General features: G+C 50.6%; 3 protein-coding genes across 4 annotated transcripts; 2 read left to right on the top strand and 1 right to left on the bottom strand.

The window, feature by feature from the left end:
- Positions 1-27: 27 nt before the first annotated feature.
- Positions 28-11,745, top strand: ACOT8 (acyl-CoA thioesterase 8). The gene is made up of 6 exons (XM_006921865.3): positions 28-233; positions 1,531-1,667; positions 6,262-6,487; positions 8,418-8,575; positions 9,070-9,264; positions 11,500-11,745. Exons 1-6 carry the CDS (start codon positions 115-117, stop codon positions 11,616-11,618), a joined length of 954 nt encoding a protein of 317 aa, XP_006921927.1. The 5' UTR covers positions 28-114; the 3' UTR covers positions 11,619-11,745.
- On the bottom strand, positions 11,738-17,350 carry SNX21 (sorting nexin family member 21). The gene is made up of 3 exons (XM_006921866.3): positions 16,684-17,350; positions 16,019-16,176; positions 11,738-12,848 (listed from the first exon to the last, which is right to left on the bottom strand). Exons 1-3 carry the CDS (start codon positions 16,940-16,942, stop codon positions 12,174-12,176), a joined length of 1,092 nt encoding a protein of 363 aa, XP_006921928.1. The 5' UTR covers positions 16,943-17,350; the 3' UTR covers positions 11,738-12,173.
- Positions 17,351-20,895: 3,545 nt separating this feature from the next.
- Positions 20,896-23,790, top strand: TNNC2 (troponin C2, fast skeletal type). Of its 2 annotated transcripts, XM_006921863.1 has the most exons (6): positions 20,896-20,963; positions 22,460-22,511; positions 22,651-22,794; positions 22,895-23,009; positions 23,173-23,309; positions 23,621-23,790. In XM_006921863.1, exons 1-6 carry the CDS (start codon positions 20,961-20,963, stop codon positions 23,650-23,652), a joined length of 483 nt encoding a protein of 160 aa, XP_006921925.1. In that variant the 5' UTR covers positions 20,896-20,960; the 3' UTR covers positions 23,653-23,790. The 2 variants fall into 2 exon arrangements, with proteins under 2 accessions (XP_006921925.1, XP_024895703.1); XM_025039935.1 differs by having other exon boundaries at positions 20,897-20,963; positions 23,173-23,702.
- The last annotated feature ends 462 nt before the right edge of the window (positions 23,791-24,252 follow it).

Raw genomic sequence — 24,252 nt, 5'->3', positions numbered from 1 at the left:
CGGGGTCCGCAGGGGGACTTCCGGTTACTAGCGCAGCCTATAGGAAGCTGTGCGGTCTGGGTTTCGGAGTGTCCCTCTCAGTTCAGTATCGCCGGCAGGCGCCAAGGTATCGAGATGTCGTCCCCGCAGGCCCCGGAGGATGCGCCAGGCGACAGCAATCCTTCAGAGGACCTCCGGAGTGTCCTGGTCACCAGGGTGCTCAACCTTGAGCCGCTGGACGAGGATCTCTTCAGGTAGCCGGCCGCATCGGGGACAGAAGCTTGATTTCGACAGCCGCCACCCTGTAGTTTCCTGCTCACAGCCCTCTGGATGACGATGGGCTCTGCGCAGGATGCGGGCTCTGCCGCAATTGGGAGAGAACTTGTCCCTGACAGAGCTGGCCTCGCTGTCCCGGCTTTTTCCCTTTTCCACGCCGGATCTGCGTAGCCCCATCCCTAGGAGGTCCTGGCTGCCTAGGCAAATAAAGTGGTGATCTGAGACATCTTCTCAGCAGTCTCCCTTGAGGAGCCCTGTCCCTGGGAACCAGCCTGAAACGGGCGGCGACTTGTCCAAGAGCACACAGCTGATCAGGTTTAAAACTTATTCTTAGCTCCTTGAGTATTCACTATCCTTTTCTTCTTACCACTACTTGGTGGGATCTGGTAGTTCTCGACTCATTCTGAGGCCTGAGCTTTTTTCCTTCTCCATGCCACTTAAATTCTTGACTGCAGCTGAGGATTTAACAGTTTTGGCTTCCAACGCTCCTACTAGCTTATTGGGAGTTACTTTGGGTGCTAACTTCTCTTTGCTTTATCTAATGAATTACAGATAACTTCCTGGAGAGCTTTTTGCAATGCATTGTATAAAGACGCAAAGTTGAGTTCGGCCTTGGGAAACTGAAGACGTAAATACTTCAGCTTCCACCTGGTTCATGCACTGGGCAAGTGCTTTTCACCTCTGAGCACTCTATTTTCTCATCTGCACACGGAAGGGTTAGACTTGACGTCTGAAGGCCCTTCTAAAGGAGCTCTAAATGCAGTTCTTGGAAGAATGGAGCTGTCAGAATTTAGGAGTGTAAGTGCCTGGCTTTGATGCAGTCCACCCCAGCCCTTGGGGTTCATCTTGGTCCACTCAAGACCTTGAGAAGCTTCTGCCTTACCCAGGTATGGACAGTGGAAGAAACACTGGACTGGAAGTCAAAAGACCCAGATAGTACTCAGGATTGGCAATATTTAAGCTGTGTGTGACCTTGCTCAAGTCACTTTCCCTCTCTGATCCCTGTTTTCTTAGTGCAAAATACGAGGTTGGTTCGTTATTCTGAACCAAAGTCCACAGAAGGGTTGGGCATTCCCAAAGGCCTTGAAAATGTATGCTGTATACAGAGTTATACAAGGATATTTGGGGAAAGGGTCCAGGGCTTTCACCAGAGTCTCAGAAGGATCCCAAACCCCCATAAGGTTAAGATAAGAGATCCTACACTAGAAACTCACTGATGGTTGCAGGATTTGGCCCAGTTCCCAAGTCTCTCCTACTTTCTGCTTCTCCCCACAGAGGAAAGAATTACTGGGCACCAAGAACCCAGCAGCTGTTTGGGGGTCAGATTGTGGGCCAGGCCCTGGCGGCTGCAGCCAAGTCTGTGAGTGAAGATGTTTACGTGCACTCCCTACACTGCTATTTTGTACGGGCAGGTAAGCCACCTCCTCCCTGCCCCCAGCCCAGCCCGGTGGCCCCGCAGCCACCTCTTCTTGGCTTTGGGGGGCTGACTGAGGATCTGAGCCAGAGAGAGGAGAGGAAGACAAGAAGGGGGGCAATGGGGGAGGGAGAGAGTGTTAGTTGATCCCTACCCTTAAGGGAGTCTAGAGAGGAATAAGGCCTGGGTGGGCCAGGAAGAGTCTTCGTCTTAGACCTCACACCAACTTATTATCTGGTCCCAAATGATACAAGACTTTGTGGCTTAACTGCGCCCTGTGGGTCTTTTGTTCATTCTTTACACACCTTCTGTGCCAAGTACTGCACTGGATCCTCAGAGGGGTGCTGTAACTTCTGCTAGGAGTTTGGAGGCAGACCGCTTGGCTTGGAGCAGAGAGCACTAGCCTGGGAATCAAGAGACCTTGGTTCTACTTTCAGTGTTAATTTGCCATTTGACCTTGAGGGAGGTTGCCCCTGCCTCCCTCGGACTAAGTTCTTCCCACCTGAAAACCTGAGGAGGGTGGGACCGAGGGTGTTTTGATCTCTACTGCTGCTTATAGCTCTGGGATCAAATTGAGGAGCAAGAGAGCAGTCTTTTGTCTTTTAAAACCCGTGCTCTTTTTTGAGAAACAATAATCTAACTTGATTTTCCTCCCTTTCCCTCACTCTTAAGGCAGATGTCTCCAATTTTAAGAGTCACTGTCTTCTGCATAGTCCTATCAGCTGAGAAGAATTAATGGAACTTAAATATTAAGAAAACAATAGTGGGATTTTCCCTTTCATTTTACAAATATAAAATAGTTATAATAGTAAATATAGTTACCTTTTCATAGTAGATTCCCATGCCCTTCACTCTCCATTTTTTGTTTATTGCCGGCTCCTCGACAATCTTTGCTATAAAGTGTTTGAATACTTACTGTGGGCCCTACCTTGTTCTTACCTTTATACCACTTGGGAGCAAAAGTGCCCTTTATTTTTTCAATTCGGTTGTAAACTCCAAAAGTGCTGGCCTTTTGATACTATAATTCTTCTAGCCTAGTGAGACAGTTTTGTTTTAAGGGACTGGGAGCATTACCTGATTCCTCGGAATCAGTTTCTTCATCTTGTTTCTGAAAGAATTCTGTGAGTCTTTGTAGGTAAAGTATCTAGTGGAGGACCTGGCATCTTGCTGGTTTTCCGTAAATGATAACTCTCATTATTTTTTTGATAATGAACTTATGGGAATAATTAAAATTTGCATGATACAGAACACAGCCATGTACACTATCTTGTTTAATCCTCCTAAGTAAACAGGAGGAGGTGGGCATTCGTGCTACACTTTTATATATAAGGAAACTGGGACCCAGAAAGGTGATGTAACCTGCTCTCACCGCGCTTAATTTAAGGAGGCAGAGCCATGATTGGAACCTGAGTTTGTGTGACTCCAAGCTCCACACTTTCCTCCTGTGCTTTTCTCTTTAGCTCTTGGGAGATAATCCGAACCATGGGAGAGCCCCCAAGGTGCCCATCCCAGGTTCTGGGGAAAGGATCTTTTTTCTTGGAAATTCTCCATCCAGAGGCAGCATGAAATGAGCCATGCCCATGCTACTGTTTCAAAATAATCATCAATTAGTTATGTCTCTACCTGCTTCTTGAAAGGCTTCAACACAGCTTAAAATAATTGGCAGCTATTATAGGACTATTACAATAAAAGTCAAGGGGCTAGTAGTAACAGGGATTTGGGGAAATAATTGTTTCAAAAAACTAGGATAAGGCATATTGTTGCAGTTTTATGTATAAGTTAGTTCTGAGCTTTCTGGCAGCAAGGCAAAAAGGGAAGCTCTCTTACCAGACTTAAAAATAACAAGGCCTTTCAAAGTGAGAGGCAATGAGCATTTATTTGAGATCAAAAGAAAGCTATTCGGGACGCACTGATTCAGGCAGAAGCCCAAACGGTGTTCCGGTTAGAAGACAAAGGCACTGGTTATTATAAGAAAGAGAAGGAGAACAATTACATCAATAGAAGAAAAGCATTTCTATTGGTACCGATAACATATTGATGTTAATTCTAAACAATGTTTTAAATTTTCAGTCCAGTAGTCATAATAACTGCTTTCTTGTTATCCTTGCAAACAGTTTTTGGGGTACAGTGTTGCTTTGGCCCAGCCCAAAGGTTATTTTGCCCTGAGATTTGAGGCATAAGAAGTGCAAGACAGTGCCTCTGGTATGGCAGCTCTGGCTCCATTTTAAAGTGTCTTCATTTATTCGTTTGTTTGTTTTTTGATACCAGTTTGTAATGTGACCCTCTGCATCAAATACTATAACTCATGATGATGTCCCAATGATTTAGTTAATTAAAAGATGCTGGGGAAGGGGGGCGGTGTTGTTCCTTGACCATTTATCATATCAATTATTTTTTTTTCCTAAAAGCCCAGGTTAGAATGTTAGTCAAGGTTTGTTGTTGTTGTTTGTTTTTTAAGTATTTCTCTAGAGAAGTAGAAGGACGTAATACGGGAGTCATTTGACTTGGTATAGGTTTAGAGCTTGGAGAATCGAGAGCAGGAGTCAGCAAACATTATTCTGTAAAGGGCAAGGTAGTAAATATTTTAGGTTTTACTGGCAAAGCAACAATAGACATGTAAACAAATGGGCTTGGCTGTATTCTAGAAAATGTTATTTATGGGGTCAGTTTCCTCATCCATACAATGGGAATAAGTCCCACTCTGCATAGTCATTGTGAGACCAACATGAGAAAAGATACCTTAGTAACTAACACTGCCTGGCACCCAGCACTCCATAGCTGTGAGCTCCCTTCCTTCGGTAAACAACACAAGAACCTACCTGCTCTGTTTCAGTAAAAATTTCCAAGAGTAAGTCTGGAACTCATTCACATGCAGAGTTAAATCAATAGTAACAGAAGTACTGCATTTGAGCTTCAACCCAAGAGTTAGATGAAAACTAACTTCTTTTTCTAAGTTTATTGGTAGAGAAGGGAGGCTTCCTTACCAGCCCCTGCAGTCAGACTGTATATGTAGCTATCTCTAGTGTCTGGATTCTTGGGAGGCCTTTTTCAAAGGCCTTTGAACTTGAGGAGTCCCTGTTCTGATAAAAATGCCCCTTTGGCAATGCCCGATATCAGACCACTGGCAGACCAGCGGGCCTCAGGGCTTCAAATCACGGTGACGTTTATTACTGTGACTGAGCCGCTGGTGCCTTGCTGACTCCCCATTTGGATTGAGGCAGAGGAAGCAACACTGCTCTAGACCGGCTTCTTTCATCTGAAAGTTGAAAGTCATCCTCAGATGTCTCATCGCCTAGGTGCCAGGGTTCTCCAAGGTCAGCCTGACTCGGAGAGACGGTGAAGGATTTCAAGGACACCAGGGAGACTCTCTCCCCCTAAAAAGCCTCCTTGACCTGCTGGTTGAGGGCTGATTGTCCTCAGGCCGGGGCCAGTCACTTCCATGCTGCATTGGGAGTACAGACACCTGAAGGAGAAGGGCCAAGTGACTGCCATTTGCATCAGGTTGAAGTGACTGACAGCAGGCTTTTCCTGAGAGAATGAACATTCAGACAATGGCCAGACTGTATATAAAAACAGAACTCTGAATCAGCACAGGAATCCAACCTACTGTCTACATTTAGGCTTGTAGGAAGTCAGACCGCCATCTTTAGTAACCCATTCAGGAAGCCAACCCACAGCCCCTGTAAAAATCAGCCCCAAACAACCAAGAGTTGATTAACGACTGACAGCTTCCCTAATTTTTGCCCATTCTTCCAACTTAGGACTAATTATGGAAAGACATACATGCACCCCTAACCAATTACACAGGATGCCTCGCTTCTAGTTAGCCTGCCTACAGCTTCCCCATGCCAATAGCCTCCAATTGGGACACCTAAAAGCTCTTTTTTCATGATGAAGCTTTCTCACTCCTCTGCCTGCCTTTGAGTTTCTACCAAACATAAGTGATGGTGGCTGACTCCCTTGCTAGACTAAGCTCTGAATAAATAGCCTTTGCTTGTTCTCTAAAAAGAAGAAGAAAAGAAACAACAGAAAAAATCAGATAGTAGGTCATATTTGCTGACTCAGTCTGGAAAAATGGTACCGGACTCATGACAAGATCCCAGTTACAGATGGAACAAGACAAGTTGGAAGCGTTTATTTTTAATAAATACTTACAGAGCACTTTCTGTGTGCCAGATATTGTGCTAACCACTTTACAACTATGAACTAATTCTCATTAAAATCCTGAGGTCTGATTACTCTGATCCCCATTTTATAGATGGGTAAACTGCTCAGAGAGGTTAAGTGACTTTCCCAAGGTTCCACAGCTGGTGAGTGGCAGAGCTGGGATTTGAATGCAGGGAATCTGGCAATGACCCTTTTGTTCTGTGCTGCTGACAGAGAGGAGTTCCACCTGTACTGGGAGCATTCCCACGACAGGGTCTGGTGTTCTCTGTATTCCCAGTACCTGGTCCTTAGCAGGCCTCAGTCAGTAGCTACCAAGCAGAAAAGAAATAGAGAATGGGTAGCAGAGGTGCCTGTTCAGCCATTGTGACAATGACAGGGCCTATGGGGCTCACTCAGGCCCACTGTGTCCCTTGTGCCCCCTGCAGGAAACCCAGAGATGCCAGTTTTGTACCATGTGGAGCGGATGCACACAGGGAAGAGCTTCTCGGTGCGCTCTGTGAAGGCCGTGCAACATGGCAAGCCCATCTTCATCTGCCAGGCCTCCTTCCAGAAGGTCCAGCCCAGCCCTGCGCAGCACCAGTTCTCCATGCCCACTGTGCCCCCACCGGAGGAGCTGCTTGACTGTGCTACCCTCGTTAACCAGTATTTAAGGTGAGAGACCTGGAGGCTCCAGCACTTCCCAAGAGTCCAGACACCTGTTAGTGGGTCATGGGATCCTTTAGTGCTTCTTGACCAGCATTTTAAATTATAGACGAGAAAAGAAGATATTGGAGTGTGTTGTATATAGAAACGGTAAGAATTCTTTCTTGAAAGTTTAGTTTTAGTTATGTATATGGGGTTGTGTGCATGTGCAAGTGTATTGTGTCACGATGTAAAATGCAGGGCTTATGATTTAGCCAGTTCAGGTACAGTAGTTGAAATACTGAAATATTTCTGTAATTACTTGGTAAGTACTCACCTCCCCAGTCACCGAGTGAGCCCCTTCTCCTTCAAGGTTACGTGATCCAGCAGCCTGGAGGTTAATGCCTGGCGGGGTAAGGGTTCCTGCTGCAGAGACTTACAGCCCTTCTGCCTTTGCCTACTGTGTTAAAATATTTTAAATATCACCTGGTAAAATATATTTCTTACATGGATTGCAGTCGTTAAAGTTGGAAAAATGCTGGGGCAAGGTGAGAGCTCTGGGTCCCAACACAGAACAGACACATGGATTCTGGCCAGGGCTGTACCCTATCAATGCCCATCTGCTGTGTGACTTTGCTCAGCTCTCCAGCCTCTCAGAGCCCTGCTTCATCATCCGCAAACTGGGAATGGTCGTTTCTGCCCGGCCTACTTCACAGCTGTAGCGCGCATCTCTGTCTTGTGCTGCGTGCTGGAGAAGTAGCCGGGTGTGATGGGACACGTGTGGGTTGGAACCTGGGAAAGGGTTGGGTTCAAATCTTGATTCTGTCTCTGCTAGCTGTGTGAGTGTGGGCAAGTTGCTTTCCCACTCTGAACCTGTGCCGTCAGTTTTAAAATGGGGCTAATCATAACTCCTACCTCATAAGGCTACCATGAAGATTAAATGAGATAAGAGATAATAAGGCACTTAGTGAGTGCTCAGTAAATTGTAGTTATACCACTGTTGACAGAGAAGAATAAGCACAGAGGGTGGTATGCAGTTGGAGTTCAGAAGTGTTTGCTGAAATCAAAGGAGGACATCGTTCTTAAAGGTCCCTAAATCTAGAGCTGTGCTATCCAGTAAGGAAGCCACTAGCCACGTATGATTATATTAATTAACATTAGGTAGAATTAATAGTTCTGTTCCTCAGTTACACTAGTCTTATTTCAAGCACTCAGTAGCCACATGTGGCTAGTGGCTACCGTAGTGGACAGTGCAGATACAGAACATTCCATCATTGCAGAAGGTTCTAGGGCAGGAGGATAGGGATGAAGATGGAAATAACCCGTGCAGAGCACTAGGAGTGGTGAAGAGGCTTCCCTGGAAACAGGCTTCTCCCCTCCAGGGACACAGTGTTCCCAGTTGCTTAGGGTGACGTAACTCGGTCCAAGTTGGGCAGCTTGTTTCCTGAGGTTTGGAATAGTGAAGTGGTTGGGAGTATAAACCAAGGAGCCACACTGCCTGGGTCCGAACCCTGCCTTCTCTACTTCCTGAGCAAGCCGCTTGGACTCTATGCGTATTTCGTGCATCACCAGGGGTGAAAATTGCACCCACCTCACAGGTTGTTGTGAGGAATGAGTTAATGTGGTGAAATGCTTAGAATGGTGCCTATTGGAGGTATGTCTCACGACTAGGATGTGTTGGCTTTATATGCTTTATCTTCTCTTCTCCATAGTGTTTACTCATAAGGTTGCTGTGAGGGAAATAGGCTCAGGGAGATTACTCACTTGCACAAGGCCACATGGCTCATGTGAGGCAAAGAAGGAATTCAAAAACTAGACTCTCCCACCTGCCAGAGGAGAGAGGTGCTTTGAGGCTAAGTCAGAAATCCCTATGGAGGAACGAGGGGGGTCAAAAGAGGCAGCTCAGAAGAGAGACTTCTCTCTCTGGGTGTCCCCTAGTCCCTCTCCCCTTTACTTTCAGGGACCCTGACTTCCACGATAAGTACCAAATGTTGGTGAACCGAACTGCTGCCTACGACATGCCCATTGAGATCAAGTGGGTAAACCCAACCATGCTGAGCCAGCTGCAGAACATGGAGCCCAAACAGATGTTCTGGGTGCGAGCCCGGGGCTATATTGGTAAGACAACTCCCTGGACTGGGAGAGAACATTCTCCAGGGGTCTAGGCCTGTACCTTATTTGACCTGTGTGGCCTTGGGCACGTTACTTCCCCTCTCTGGGCCTGTTTCCTCATCTGTGTGATGGGGAAGTTGGCTCGGCTTCTCACGAGGGCCCTGTCAGACCTTTACATGGAGTGAATAGGGAGGCGACTATAATCCTAACGTAGGCCCTTTCTGGGGGAGGTGAGGCACCTTGCTGAGATTCTTCTCCAGGCCCACTGCTAACCATAAGGTACCTATATGAGAGACTTGGTGAGTGAAGACTGCATTTCAGTCCTCCCTCACCCCTGTGTGCCTTCCATCCCTACCTCCCTGTCCCCCATCACACATACACCTTGTGCAGTGAACAGTCTGTATTTCTGTGCATGGTAGTCCCTTTCTCCCCACCTCCCTGCAGATCCTGAGCTGTAAAGCCCAAGATCCCAGGGCTGATAGGGCTGGGACCTGTTGCAGGGGAGGGCGACATCAAGATGCACTGCTGCGTGGCTGCCTATATCTCGGACTATGCCTTCCTTGGCACAGCACTGCTGCCCCACAAGTGGCAGCATGAGGTGCACTTCATGGTCTCCTTGGACCACTCCATGTGGTTCCACGCCCCGTTCCGAGCTGACCAATGGATGCTCTATGAGTGCGAGAGCCCCTGGGCTGGTGAGTGTGGGGCCATGTGGGACAAGGGCACTGACCTTGGGCTGGCAGGGAGCCTGCTTTCTTGGGTGATGCTGCCCCCCACCCACATCCTTTGGGGCACTGCACGTGTCACTTCCTCTCCTGCCCTCCTAGGCTTTGACATCCTTGTCTTCAAAATGATCGGGTGAGGTTGGAGGGCGGAACATCTGCTTGGCTCTTAATTTCTGTAACATACTGTAAATATGATGCACTTTGTTTCAGAGACCCAATTCTAGTCCCAGAACCACTTCAGATTTTCAAGATGACCTTGGGCTAGTCCCATCTCCTCTCTGAGCCTCAGTTTCCCCATCTAAGTAGGGTTGCGTTAGAATAGTAGTATCCAAAGCTGGTGGCTCATCAGACCACCACTTGGAAGAGCTTTTTCGAAACAGATTCTCATATTCCAAGATTCTGACTTAGCAGGTCTTGGAAGAGGTCCAGGAAACTGTATTTTTAAGAAGCTCCCTAAGCGATTTTGCTAATTAACTTGATTGGGGTTCACTGCACTCAACAGTTTCTAAGGGCCCCACTACTTGGACACTCCTCATCAGAGACATAGAGAAACTAAAACTCATTCATTAGCGTCTAGTCTCAGAGCACTGGGTTTCTTTTCAAGGAAGTACATCCAAAGTGAAGAAAAACCTTTCTCGCTTGGTGAAACAGGGACCTAACTTAAAGGACTCTTTATATAGGGAAAGGGGACTCTCAGTACCAAAAGGCATCATAGGACAAGATCAACAACCTTGAAGTTAGGACACTTGGGTTAGGGGTGCGAGAGCCCCTGGGCTGGTGAGTGTGGGGCCATGTGGGACAAGGGCACTGACCTTGGGCTGGCAGGGAGCCTGCTTTCTTGGGTGATGCTGCCCCCCACCCACATCCTTTGGGGCACTGCACGTGTCACTTCCTCTCCTGCCCTCCTAGGCTTTGACATCCTTGTCTTCAAAATGATCGGGTGAGGTTGGAGGGCGGAACATCTGCTTGGCTCTTAATTTCTGTAACATTCTGCAAATATGATGCACTTTGTTTCAGAGACCCAATTCTAGTCCCAGAACCACTTCAGATTTTCAAGATGACCTTGGGCTAGTCCCATCTCCTCTCTGAGCCTCAGTTTCCCCATCTAAGTAGGGTTGCGTTAGAATAGTAGTATCCAAAGCTGGTGGCTCATCAGACCACCACTTGGAAGAGCTTTTTCGAAACAGATTCTCATATTCCAAGATTCTGACTTAGCAGGTCTTGGAAGAGGTCCAGGAAACTGTATTTTTAAGAAGCTCCCTAAGCGATTTTGCTAATTAACTTGATTGGGGTTCACTGCACTCAACAGTTTCTAAGGGCCCCACTACTTGGACACTCCTCATCAGAGACATAGAGAAACTAAAACTCATTCATTAGCGTCTAGTCTCAGCACTGGGTTTCTTTTCAAGGAAGTACATTTCCAATGAAGAAAAACCTTGCTCGCTTGGTGAAACAGGGACCTAACTTAAAGGACTCTTTATATAGGGAAAGGGGACTCTCAAGTACCAATAGCATCATAGGACAAGATCAACAACCTTGAAGTTAGGACACTTGGGTTTAGCCTGATTCTTAAGGCCAAGTTCCTGAGTCTCTCTGAACTTTAGGGTCATCATCTGGAAAGGGGACAAGCCCTGCCTAGCTACTATGAGGACCAAGTGAGCTCTGCTACACCTAAGACAAACCATCAGGTCCCTTTATACATAATAAACTCAGGCCCAAGGCTAGAAGGGAGAGAAAATTTGCAGGTGGCAGGGAGGGAGAGGTGGCCAGACCTCATGGCCTCAGGTCCTCTGCCCTGAGCCCCTTTGTTCCCTTGGGCAGGAGGTGTTTTTCATGGCATGCCAGCCTGGAGGGACTGGTTTGGTTTATTATAAAGGGAACTGATGAGTTTTCTAACACAGATGGCCAGAGGTGGGGCAGATCTGCTTAGCCAGGCTACCGATGGAGACTGTTCTCTGAACTCCCTCCTCTGTGATATTTTTGAGGAAGCCAGAGGATATGTGAAAGTGCTTTTAAACATTCAAGTGGGGTGCCTGTGGAGGAGTTAGCCCCCAGGGACTGACCGTACTAGTCTCACAAAGGGGTGCTTGGAGATTGGAGGCATCTATAGCACTTAGTGTGTCCAGCCTGGATTGCACCCTTTTCAAGAAGCACGTTTGGCTGTGAAGGACAGAAGGCTGTTCTTACCCGTCTCTTCGCCTGCAGGTGGCTCCCGGGGGCTGGTCCATGGGCATCTGTGGCGTCGGGACGGCGTCCTGGCTATAACCTGTGCCCAGGAGGGCGTGATCCGATTGAAGCCCCAGGTCTCAGAGAGCAAGCTGTAGCCAGAGGTACCAGGTTGGCCTGTGGCTTCAGGGCTTTCCCTTCTCCCCCCACTCCTAAGGCAGGAGTTACAGTCAAGGGCTGGGCCGTCTGTCCCTCATATTCAATAAAGAGACTGATACCACTGGAGCTGCTGGCCTTTAATTCTCCTGGGCCAGAACTGCAGCCCTCCCTCCAGCCATCAACTCCAGGACTCCAGAGACAGAGTCCCTGGCCCTTTGGCCAGGGTGCCTTGCTGGCTTAGAGGCCCAAGGGAAAGGGAACACTGACCCTGACCTGGGACACAGCCCCCAGCTGTTCATAAGCCAGAGAGGCTGCATCAGATGTCCTCCCTGCACCATCTCGGGCATTCCCAGCCAAAGCTTGTCCTGAGCCCAGCTCAACAGAAGAACCATGTTTCCTCAGTCTGCTACAAATTCTTTGTGGAACTTCTAGGGGTTCCCAGTACCTTCTTCAGCCTCTCGACTGTTGTCCAGGTCCTCATCGGCCTCCTGCCCAACCTCCCAGCCATCCTGGTGCAGTGCCTCTCCCCACAGAGGTCTGAAGTCTAGGCAAGGTTATTCTAGTACCTCCTTGATGAGCAATTCTTTGAGACTGGGGGGTGGCGTGGGGGTCAGGCCTGCCTCCTGCAGGGCCTGGAGCTGGGCCTCTGACTGGCGTTTGTCCAGGCCCAGGCGCCAGGAGAGCCGGACGTGGGCCTCCAGAAAGGGTGCCAACAAAGGGTGGGGGCTCTTGTCCCCCAGCAGCTGTAGGGCCCTCTCACAGCATGCCCGGGCCTCCCCAGGGTCCTCCAGCTCCTGGTGGCACACAGCCAGCCCAGCCAGGGTCAGCAGGGGGCGATCTGGGCCTGAGGGGGTGCCCAGCTGGGCCTGCAGCTGCCAGGCATTGGCCCAGAGTGCCAGTGCCTCACGATAGAGGCCAGTACAGGTGAGGCTCTGTGCATGTCGCAGCTCAGGCAGCACAAAGAAGTCCTGCAGGTCTGGGGCATGACGCAGCTCGGGGACTGCCTGCAAGTGGCTCAAAAACTGCTCGAAGGCCCGGCTGCGGCGGGCAATGGTCTCTGCAGTAAAATTCCGGCGCAGGCGCTTACGGGGGAAGGAGATGGCAGCCATGGGACCTCGGAACTGCCGCTGCAGGTTTCGGTGCAACCGCTCAAAGTCCGAGTAGCGGCGAGAGATCTGGGCTGGCTGGCGATCTGGTGGCCTTGGACCCATCACGGCGATGGTGTAGAGCTGCAGGGAGAGTGGCGGTCAGGGCAGGTGCAAGTTGTCCATGGGCCCCTTCCATCCCCACACCCACACTTCCAGTTCTGTTCCCCCACCTCTTCCCTTCACCCCTGAGATTGGGCCCAGGAGGGTGGGAGCTGCTGGAGCAGCTAGGGAGCCCAGTCCCATCTTACCTGAGGCTCGTCTGAAATGACCCAGGCCCAAGGCAGCACGGGGAGAGAAAGACAGAGATGAGCTTCAGTGCCTGGAGTTGCTGCCCTTTGCCCCTTCCAAAAAGTACTCCCTTCCCACAGGGCAACTAGCTCTTCTGACAGCCCCTCTGGAAAATGAGGGTGAGCTGAAACCCAGGCTGAGCTCTTGAGCCTCTGAGCCAACCTTTAGAAGCTTTGTTCTACTCAGGATACAGAGCCCCACATCTCTAGTCAGGTTGTTGCAACCCAGACCTGGAAGACAGGTCTTCAGGCACCCCGGGAGCCATCACTGAAAAGTACACGAGACGTGGACTCGGAGTTCTAACCCCAGGTCAGCTACTCCCTCCCTCACTGTGTGAGGTTAGGCAAGGCAGGCCCCTCTTGGCATCTGCTTCCTTCTCTAGTGAATGAAGCATTGCCCCAGGTTAGTGTTTACTCATGTGTGGAACTTGCATAAATGTTACTTCTGAGATTTTTAGGTGGTGTGTGTTAGAGTAAGTAACACTGAATCAGAGGCAGGAGGTGATTCCCCCCTGATTTTCTTTGAATCTTACTGCAAACTGAGAAGCTCTCGGCTTGGTTTTAAAAAGCACTTCACCAACACTTCTCAGCTCCATTTTTAGAAAAGAGCCAGAAAATGAATCTTGGGTCAGGGCCTTTGGGCAACGTCATCCAAGCAGAGTTTAACGACACTGTTTCATTTTCATGCCTTTTATTTTTATGGTTATCTTCTCTATGGCAAGTGAGGCTTTCCATATACAGTAGTGCTATAAAGTTCTTTTAAATTTAAGCAATTAAAAAAAAAAACTCAAAACAAGTTTATTTAAAGGAAAATGTTAAAGAATGTACAAGTAGCATTTAGATGGGACAAAAATTGTGAACGTGGTACTGGAATGACTGATGTTTGGGAAACACCGAATAAGATGACCATGAAGCTTCTCTCAGGTCTGAGAGCCCAATTATGGATTAATCTATAAGGATGGTGAGCCAGCAGGTTCAAAAGGGGGGATTAACAAGTGTTGGATGTCAAAGGCATACCAGCACCAAACCCAGATTTTTCTCTCGAATTTGTTCTGTGAAACTGCCAGTATTATAGCCACCCCTGGTCAATGAGGTTTTCCTACTCTATTCTCTTGAAGATTCGGTGTACATTAACATTAAGGATTAAAAAGCTAAACAGGGAAGAAACTTATTTTACTCTCATTTAACTCTGCATCCCTAAAACATACTAACTGCAAAATCTTTTTTTTTTTCAAGGAGCAGTTTATTAACATTTTAGGAAAACAGTTTTCTGTAGAACCACTTCAGGAAGAAATAGTCTATAATGACCCCTTATGTTCGTCTGGCTTTTATTTTTATTTTTTGGTTTTATTGACAAAAACCATTTTATATCCATTATCCAATCTGATCCTGTGATGTCCTGCCAGGATAGGTAATGACAGTAGCTCCATTAACCGAGCAGCTGTCCTGTGCCATGCATTGTGCCAGGCGCTTTACGTCTATTTCACCTGATCATCAAGTGAAATCCTCCAGCTCCGAGCACTACGAGGAAGGCGTCCTTACAGTGACAGCCGAGGAAGCGGGCGCAAAGAGGGGACAAAGGCTTCAAAGACTTCTCCTAAGTCACACAGCTGGGAAATGGCCCAGCCGGGATTCAAACCCAGGCCAGTCTCATTCCAAAGCCTGTGCTCTTAGCCCCCAGGGAAAGTTCAGTCGGGATTTAGGGTTCCCATTGGACAAAGGAGGTGATTTGTTTCCCCGGTCACTGACCAGGGCATACTTGGCAATCCTGCTCTATCTTGTCATTCTCTCCCCAGAGTCCCCACCATACCTCCTTGTTTCCCAGCTGCTCCTCAGTTCCTTTCCTGTGTACGGTGCCTGGCCAGGACTTTAGCCACTTAAGGTTTGATTACTGGACAATCCCTGCTCAAATTGAAGCAATCACCCCATGGGTGTGGTCCTTGTTTACTAATAGCAGCAGAGAGGGTTGGAGAGGCCCAGATGTGGGACAGGGGCTCCAGATCCTTTAGTAACGGAAGATGGTAGTGAAGAGGAGGGAAGTGAGAGGCAGGGAGCTGCCGCTGTCAGGACTTAGCCAGGTCAGGCTGGGTTTCAGGCCTGGCTGGGAGCAGGACCTGGCAGACCTCATTTTCTATGTTATTTACTCTTTTCCACAGCTATGGAAACAGAGACTTCCAGACCTCTCCCCCACATTGCTCTTCACCCATACCCCACCAACCCCCTAATGGAGGAGCCCTTAGGACAAGATTATCTGTACCGGGTGGGTGCTGGAGAATTGATTCACCTGGGTTGTAAGGAGGCCACAACAGACCCTAGATACAAGGCATTTTTAATCCAAAGCTAAGTAATAATAATAGAGCTACTTTTTATTTTACACATTTTCTCGCGCACTTCATAATGCCAGGCACAGTGCTAAGGGCATTTCTGTGCACTGTCTCATTTAATTCCTGTGACAATCTTTTGCATTATTCCCATTGCTCAGATGAGGAAACGGGGTCATCGAGATCATACAACTCACCCAAGGTCAAACAACTAGTAATAAATGGGATTCGAATCAAGTTCTGCATCCAAAATCCATTTTTTTAAACCACTAACCAGTGCAACTTGAGTCTCAAGTCTGATCCAGATAATATTCCTTCCTGTGTATCCTGCATCTTGTTACAATTTGCAAACCCCTGGGGGGGAGGGGCGAGGTGAGTGGGGACATACACACCAGTTTTTATTCTCAAAACTAGGGTAGAAGGCAGGTCCATAATTCTTTCTTTACCCAATCTCAGAGAAGCTGTCATTGCCAGAGGACTTGCTCAAGTTACATCCTCTTCCTGGCTTGTTGTCCATCTTTAAATATGGGCAGCCGTTTATGACTACAAAGTCAGATACCCTCAAGGAAGTTTGAGTCTTCCTTGCTTTTTCTTAGCTAGACTTGTAGACTCACAGCCCAGGGGTTCCTGGACCCTCACTCACCACGTACTTGGAGGGGGGGTCCTTGACCACGTTGGCGCTGGTCACCTCAAAGAGCAGCCTCTGGGGTACCAGGGTGTTTCGCGACTTCTTCCAGAAATCCTGCAATTGCCGTGGCAGGAGCTGACTGCTCCGCTGCCCATCAGGTGCGGAGCTCTGTTCTGCATGAGTACACGACTAGTCACATCAGTGAGCCTAGGGCCAGGGTCACATAAACCATGTTCCATGACCTCACTCACCTTTCCAACAGGTGACATAGCTTTATCCCCATTTGTCATAAATGGAAACTGAGGGCCAGAGAGGAGCCGGATGCCAAACACCGTGCCTGGCATACAGTCGGCAATAAATAAATATCTCCACCCCCGAAACATCCTTCGCACATTACCATTTGTACCCCAGACTGCACATTTAATGCCGCAAAAACCCTGAGATGGGAGTGATTTCCTCCATATGACACCAGGGAAAACTTAGCTCAGAGAGGTGTTGCTACTCTCTCAAGGTCACAGAGCCAAGGGGTGCCTGGGACGCTTCAAGAAGTGTCGGAGTTTCAGAGTTTTGGAGTTTCTGCAGGATCAACTCAGAGCCCAGGACAATCCCGGGAACGCGGCTGAGGTGGCGGCCTAATCGAGCCGAACCCCGGGGTCCCCGCCTCCGCCCTCCGCACTTGCCTGCGTCTTCTCCCGACGCCCCGTCCGCTGCGGGCAGCGAGTCAGGTGCCTCCTCGTCGTCCTCTTCGTCCTCTTCGTCCTCGTCCTCGGCGCTGGTGAAGCTAAGGGTGCCGCTGAGGCGGGAGGACAGGCCCTCGGCGTCGTCGTCTTCCAGCTCCGAGCTCTCCGGGAACTGCTCGGCCTCCGGGCCGGCCGCCACCTCCCCGGTGCCGTCGCCGGCCAGGGCGTGCCGCAGCCTGTGCAGGAGCCGCGAAGCCATGGCACCCTGGGGGGAGCGCGCTCCGATAGGTCCTGGGCGGGGACGGGAGCCAGCCCCGGTCCCCACGCCGGGAGGAGGAGGGGCGGGGCCCAGGCCGGGGGAGGGACGGGTGCCGCGGAGGCCCCGCCCCTGCCCGGTGGGGTTCTGCGAGCCCCGAGGCTCAGCTCTCGTCGCCGTGCCCTCGCTGCCGCAGCTTGGGGCCGCGCATTCCCCGGGAGGGGCCCGGGACTCCCCCTGCGTCTCTTTCGCCCCTTATCGCGTCTCTACTTCCTACATCCCGCGGTGCACTCAGGGGCGCGCCTCTCCCCAGGGGTCCCGGTGCAGCCTCCGGCGGTTTACTAAAGCCGACTGGGCTCTGCCGGGCCCAGCTGCTCCCAGCGCCGCTCCCGCCGCTTCCTGCCGCCGCCCCGCCCCCAGCCCCGCCCGCTCCCCGGAGCCGCCCGTGAATCCCGGGTCCTTGGATCCGGGAGAGACTTGGGAATCCTGGGTAGGCCTGGGCCCCAAGCCTCCTGCGGGATCGTCCCCGATCCCGCGGGGCTTACCCCATCCTTGAATCCTCCCACCCCTCCCGGAGACCCAGGCTGGCCGCAGTTTAGCCCCCCAAAGTTGGAGTGCACCCAGCATTCTTTAACTTTCCAAAGTCATGCGACAGTGGGAAGCCCTTCTCTCCGGTGAGAAAACTGAGGCCAAGAAGACCCTTGATCTGGGTTGGAGTCCGACCTCGCTGAACCTAAGTTTTCTCATATATAAAAGAGGAACCATTAAAAATAGTACTAATTTTGCAGCTCTTGTAAGCACCTTAGTCCAGTGCCTGGCACAGAGCAGTGACTGACGAAATGATCAGTTAGTTCCATGATTATCGTTTCTACAGTGTTCACAAGCTTTTACAATCTCATTTGAGCCTCACACATAGCAAGCAGGCAAACGGGGCAACTGAGACGCAGAGACACTGAGTTACTTGCCCAAAGTCACACAGCTTGCCAAGAGGTTTCTGGGTGGAGTAGGCAGCTCAGGTCTCCTGAGGTCTGCATCCTGTTCTTTTCCCACAAATCAGGCCTGGTAATCTCAGTAAGGCCTCTGGGAGGCTGTGTTTTATCTTTTACCTGGAGGGCGGCAGCAACAGGTCAAGAAAAATTTATTGTTGCTTCCTGTTTGAAGACCCAGCTATCAGTCCTTAACAGGGCACATATTGCTAGTTCTACAATGAACAAATAAAATCTTTCTAACAGTATCTCCTACCCATTTAGAATGACATAAAGGGGGGAAAGAGAGGGATGGGGGAAAGAGCTTTGAATGGAAAACCCACTCTCTCCCCTCCCATGTGCAGGATGGGTGGGGCTCGCATATCTTGAGGTTCCACTGTGTCCTACAGCCTATTCTATGCACTTTGCATGGGGTCACATCTCACCCCCCTACAACATCCTGGGAGGAGGTTGTTACTGGACAATAACGGTCCATTTTCAAGATAAAGAAACTGAGGAAAATTGGCTTTCCCAAAATCTACAGCTAGGAAATAGGGGAGCTAGGATTTCAGTCCAAGTCTGTGTAATTTCAAAGCTCTAACTACTCTTCATCCAACTTACCAGCAGGGTGTTGGGGGAAAAGAGACACGTCATTCAGTCATTAACTCAACACTCACTCATTCACCAAACTGGTGCTTTGGCATATGCCTCACAAGTCTGAGTACAGAGCAGGTGTTCATAAAATGATGAGTTGTCAAAGCAGGAGGGTGGCTCAGAAATCTGGCACTTCCGTTTTCCAGGTGGGTGGTCTGAGGCTCAGTGAGGGGAAGGGTTGCACCCTGGGTCATACGAACAGGGCCAGAACAAGATCTCCCGATGTCTCATATTCCCCACTACTCTTAGACTCTGCATGGATATCTTCCTACAGCCGCCCTGAGAGACGGTCCTCAAATTCCTGCTTGCATACATTCAGTAGCAGGAAACTCATTATCTCCTGACACTGCCCTTTTCCACTGTTGTTCAACCATGACTCTTAGGAACTTCTTTCTTATATTGAACCAAATGCCATTCAATTCAGTTATTCTTATAGAGAATATAATATTTATTGAACACTTGCTCAGTGCCAAGTGTTGGGTGCTGGGGAATGCAATGGTGAACAGGAAACCATCTCTGGTCCTTGGAACTCAGAACAGGTCATGATCATTTGGCATGCTCAGTGCAGTGATTGAGGAAACTCCTGGAGACCACCTTGGACTCTATTGGCCTGAGTGTAGGGGAAGAGGGATCCTGGAGGAAGTGATGTTAAAGCTGAGAAAGACAATAGGGAAGTAGGCAAATGAAGAGCGGGAAGATGGGAGTTCCTGGCAGGAAAAAAACAGCATATGCTGTGGTATTTGGAGGAGTATTTTCATCAAACCAAAGCGGAGCAACATGCAAGGTGGGGAGGAAAGGGGAGTGAGATTAGAGGGGTCAGTGGGACTTGTGTGGCCATATTGAGTTTGGACCTTATATATTTCTCTGAATAAATTAAAGAACAAATTAATGAACAAATGGTTGCTGAGAGTTCCACACTCTCTGTTCTAAAGGGATCAAGAGCTTCCAATATTTGTGTCCAAATTGGAATCCCCTAGGTGTCATCATCCCCTGGCCCTCTGCCTGGCTTGGGGAGGCCTTATTTAGCCTGGCCTGGCTCAACTAAGCTTTACTTGGGAATGTCTATATATAGGGGACGAGGGCAGCCCAGTTGCTACTGTCCATCTGCCTTCCTTGGTGTCCAGCCCCCTTTCACTGTCCCCAGACTCTGTGCTCAGTGGTCTCAGTGCTCTTTCTGTTGCCTTAGCCATTGTCCATGAACGTTGCCCACTTCCCAACACCCAGCCTGGACCCTGTGCATTTTCAGGCTGTGCTCCCTTCAGACTTGACGTGATCTGCCCACCCCTTCATTCTCCAGAGGGCCAGCTGAACATCTCCAGACGTCACCAAGTTCTAGCAAGGGCCAGCTGCCCCTTCACCTACTTAAAGAAATCCCCCCTGCTCTCCCTCTTCCCCCAAAAAGTGAATCCCCAAAACCCTTTCTCTGGAGAAGGTAAAATTAACGAAAGAATTTGCTTTCAATGTTGATTTCTCTTCCAAATGCACACCCTGTTTCCTGGACTCCTGCATACATTTCTCCTGGATGGGTCCCCCGAGGAGTGTGTGTCCCAACTTCTCCTCAGTCAGGATTAATACAAATCCCGAACTTGACTGGAGACCTTTATGATTTACAAAGCTCCCCAATAAAAAGGGAATAATAATAGTCACCACCTCATAGGGTGACTGCTAGATGAGATCATGTGGTTAAAATGCTTAGTACAGTGTGTGCATGTTGTAGAGGTTCCATGGCTGTCACTTTCCCCTTCTCTGGTCCCCCGACCCTTACCATGGTTCAGAGACAGGACATTCCACTTGCCAACCACTAACACTATGTGACTGACACAAGCTAGGTGACTTATACCTGGGCTCCTGTATATGACAATCTCTCCGTGAGAGAGGTTATGACTATCCCCAACTCACAGATAAAGAAACCGAAGCTCAGAGCAGCACTGCAACCTGTCCAAGGTTACACAGCTTGCGGAGGCAGGTCTTGGATCTTGGGTTTTGAACTTCAAGGCCTGCGCTCCCCACACTCCACCAGGTAGGGTCACTTTTCTCTATTCTGATTGTTCTTATCCATCTTAGAGCAAGTGTGCTTCTTGGAGAGGGCTTCCTAAGGCAGTGGAGCAGGGCGTGTTCTCCTCACAAGAATCTAGGACGTCAAGACCTGCCACCTGCTCCAAGGTTTCAATTTCTCTGCAAGGGCCCTTGGCTAAATTAGGTAACGGGCTAGGACTCTGAGAGGAGGGGGGCTCGCTGACCCCAGGATCTGATTGGCCAGGGCATCCAGTCCTGGGGAGCAAGGAGGTGGGAGACTAGGGTGCCCCTACAAATCTCAGGAGCTGACACAGGCCAGGGCATCTTTGGATGGTGGAGTGTGGAGGAGGTGACCCACAGCAGAGAAGTTCCTGTCACTAGCAATCATGGTAAGGACAAGAAGGGACTTTATCCCTTTGCTTGCTGGGGGACTTCAAGGCCTTTTTCAGGCCAGATCTGGGTGCTATGTGGGGCAGTAACTTGGATGTTTGAAGATGGAACATGAAGGTTCCTGAAACTCAGGAGTCTAAGAGGAACTCTGGGAAGAAAGCCTTAGACTTCTGTTAGAAAGGCAGGGCTGGGCTGTTCCAGGCATTGATCTTCAAGGTGTACCAATTCCCTGCAGACTTTCTGAGACTTCCAGCAATGCTGGTCACAGAACTGTAAGGGAGGCGGGGCTTAGCTTGCATCTATCTTAGCTTGGTAAAGATGCAGACCCTGAGGGTCAGAGTGAGCCACCCCATGAAACCAGTGGCAGGGATGGAAGCCTGGCCAAACCCTCCTATGGCCAGCGAGAAAAGAAAGACTTCTTTAGAAGATAGGAGGACTTTAAGGGCCTTGAGCCAGCTCAGGAGCTTCAGCTCCAGCTCCAGCTCCAAGGATGATGAGAAGGGGCAGAAGATGACAGGCAAGAGTTAGAGAGACCCCAGCCTTCCAGAGAGGAGTTTTGATTTGGAGCTATCATCTTCCTCTGAGATCCCCCTCCCCACTGCACTTCAAGGAGTAACTAGACCCTGGAGGCCAGCTGCTGTTTCCCTCGACAGACTAAAATTAGCCTGGCCTCCTGGCATGGGCAAGGAGGAGGAGAGGAGGATGTGGGGCAAGAAGGAGGGCCAGCTGCTAGCCAGCTGAAGAACTCCTGGGACACCTCAGCCCTTCCTCACCGCCAGCCACAGTCCAAAGCCCCCTACCCAGATGGCTTGGATGTGACCAGAAACTCCCACAGAAATCTTATTTTCACCCCACAAGGCCCCCATCGCATTCTGCCTGGCATGAGTGGCATTTACTCCAGTGACTGAATCATAAGAAGGAAGCTTAAAATCTCCATCTCTGAAAGTTTCCAGAAAGGAGGATGATGATGTGTCTGACTCTTCTTGGTGGTTCCAGTGCCTGGTCTATGGCCTGACACTTAGTAATGCTCAATAACTTGGTGTTGCATTATAAATTTGAGAACCAACATTTATTGAGCACCTATTAAAGTACTCGGCACCGTTAAGAGCTAGAGAAAATGGGAAGGCGTGCTGAAATGGTGCTGGCACTTACGTAGTCCTTTCACAGCTCCAGTTTCATTTCATCCCTGAAAAGCTGCTGAGAAGAGGTGGGGGATGAGGGGACATTAAGTGACTTGCCCAAGGTTACTGCCCGGTTCCTGACTTGACCTCTGATTAACAAGTGAGAAGGACTTGGCTTAAGCTGTTTCCTCCCTAGTTCTCTAAAACTGGGGTCAAGGGGCTGTAGGAGTAGGCAGAAGGGGTGGCTAGTTTGGAGTAGTTCTTTCTGATGACCAATGGGAGCACTTAGAGAGGTGGGAGTTGAGGAAACGGGGGGTTAGAGCAGAAATCGCCCCAGGGCTGCCCCTTCTGCCATGTGACTCTGTCTTCTGCAGACGGACCAGCAGGCTGAGGCCCGGTCCTACCTCAGCGAGGAGATGATCGCTGGTGAGTGGAGGTGGGCGGGCTGGCTGTTGGGTTGATGTATGCTGGGAGATGTTTGGTGTCTAGGCAGGGTGGGAGGGTGCATGTGAGGCTGACAGTTCAGTAGGCTTATCTCAGCCCTCTGCCTTCCTTCCCCTCGCAGAGTTCAAGGCCGCCTTTGACATGTTTGATGCTGATGGTGGTGGGGACATCAGCGTCAAGGAGTTGGGCACGGTGATGAGGATGCTGGGCCAGACACCCACCAAAGAGGAGTTGGACGCCATCATCGAGGAGGTGGATGAAGACGGTGAGCGGGTAGCCCTCTCAGGCAGGGTTCGAGGGGGGTGGGGAGAGGCGGGCATCCAGGGATCGGAGACTCAGGCTTACTCATCACCTGCTCCCCTCAGGCAGCGGCACCATCGACTTCGAGGAGTTCTTGGTCATGATGGTGCGCCAGATGAAAGAGGATGCGAAGGGGAAGAGTGAGGAGGAGCTGGCTGAGTGTTTCCGCATCTTCGACAGGTGCATTGGGGACCTGGGAGCCGAGGCAGGCGCTGAGTAGTCTGAGCCTGGCCCACAGAGCACGAAGGTTCTCAGGGTGAGGGTGCGGGAGGGGGCGCGGAGTGTGGCCGGGACAGTGAGCCCCTGCCGTCCCTGAGTCCCGCCCTGTCCCTCCGCTCCAAAGGAACGCAGACGGCTACATCGATGCGGAGGAGCTGGCTGAGATCTTCAGAGCCTCTGGGGAGCATGTGACGGACGAGGAGATTGAATCCCTGATGAAAGACGGGGACAAGAACAACGATGGCCGCATTGACTTCGACGGTGAGGGAGGCGAGAGAGTGGGGAGCCGGGATTGGAGCCCCCGGGAGCGACGGGGACGGGGCACCCATGCAGCTGGCACCCACACAGGATAGCCTTGTGGGCGGGGCTGGGCGTAGCCTGACCAAGTTCCTGCGGTGGCGGGTAGGGAGCTCCACCTGGTTTTGTGCAATTTATCACTGAACGCCAAGGCACCTCCTCCGCGTGGCCGGAGCCCTGGCCGGGCCTCACTCGCCCCCTGACAGTGCGCACCGGGCGCAGGGCTTCCGCGTCTTGAGGGGACCCCTGACCGCCTGTCCTTCTCCTTCCCGCAGAGTTCCTGAAGATGATGGAGGGCGTGCAGTAAGAAGCGGGCCCTCGCCTCCACCGAGACCGCGCGATCCTCGGGCATGGGGGCTCCGCCCCGCCCCGTGTCATTCCCCGCCCGGGAGGGAGGCGCGGCCCCTTTGGGGATCCCCTTCTAGAAGGAATAAAAGGAAACGTTGCAAAGCGCGTGGCTGAGTAAGGGGAGGACCGAGGAGCGGGTGTCAGTGGCCGCCTGGCTGGGCCGGGGTGTAGGGCGCCACCCCGGCTGGCGCCACCCGAGCGCCCTCCGTCTCCTAGGAGAGGCGACTTCAGCAGCTGGATGTGGAAGGGCGCTGGGTCGCAGGAGCCCTGGGCGGCGGCCGCCAGCGTGCAGGGCGTCGCTCGACGAGCTCGGCAGGTTCGCGGCCGGTTACCTGCAGCTGGCTCTGGGCGTGGGCAGCTCCGCGGACTGGCTGCGGCGCAGGAGGGAGGCTGAAGGGGTTTCGATCTGAGCTGGGTGAGCCGGCGGCCCGCAGAGGGCGCCAGGGACGCCGGGTAGAAGGAGGGCGCGGCAGGAGGCTGGACCTCGGGTTTAACAGGGGCGAAGGCTTTCTTTCCCCACTGATCCTTCTTTATGGAGCCTTTGGGTCTTGGGCGCACG

The sequence above is a fragment of the Pteropus alecto genome, unplaced genomic scaffold (assembly GCF_000325575.1).
Source record: "Pteropus alecto unplaced genomic scaffold, ASM32557v1 scaffold45, whole genome shotgun sequence".
NCBI lineage: Eukaryota > Metazoa > Chordata > Mammalia > Chiroptera > Pteropodidae > Pteropus > Pteropus alecto.
Note: the sequence above shows the minus strand (reverse complement) of the source record. Positions and strands in the feature narration are given on the sequence as shown.

Excerpts from the sequence above, each read along its gene's own strand:
- ACOT8 (XM_006921865.3), top strand. The coding sequence starts at position 115 with ATGTCGTCCCCGCAGGCCCCGGAGGATGCGCCAGGCGACAGCAATCCT. Across the intron at positions 1,668-6,261 it reads CTGCTATTTTGTACGGGCAG|GAAACCCAGAGATGCCAGTT; the intron begins GTAAGCCACCTC and ends TGCCCCCTGCAG. Across the intron at positions 8,576-9,069 it reads GCGAGCCCGGGGCTATATTG|GGGAGGGCGACATCAAGATG; the intron begins GTAAGACAACTC and ends GACCTGTTGCAG.
- SNX21 (XM_006921866.3), bottom strand. The coding sequence starts at position 16,942 with ATGGCTTCGCGGCTCCTGCACAGGCTGCGGCACGCCCTGGCCGGCGAC. Across the intron at positions 16,177-16,683 it reads GGCGTCGGGAGAAGACGCAG|AACAGAGCTCCGCACCTGAT; the intron begins GCAAGTGCGGAG and ends GTACTCATGCAG. Across the intron at positions 12,849-16,018 it reads ACCCCCCCTCCAAGTACGTG|CTCTACACCATCGCCGTGAT; the intron begins GTGAGTGAGGGT and ends CTCTCCCTGCAG.
- TNNC2 (XM_025039935.1), top strand. Across the intron at positions 22,512-22,650 it reads CAGCGAGGAGATGATCGCTG|AGTTCAAGGCCGCCTTTGAC; the intron begins GTGAGTGGAGGT and ends TTCCCCTCGCAG. Across the intron at positions 22,795-22,894 it reads CGAGGAGGTGGATGAAGACG|GCAGCGGCACCATCGACTTC; the intron begins GTGAGCGGGTAG and ends TGCTCCCCTCAG.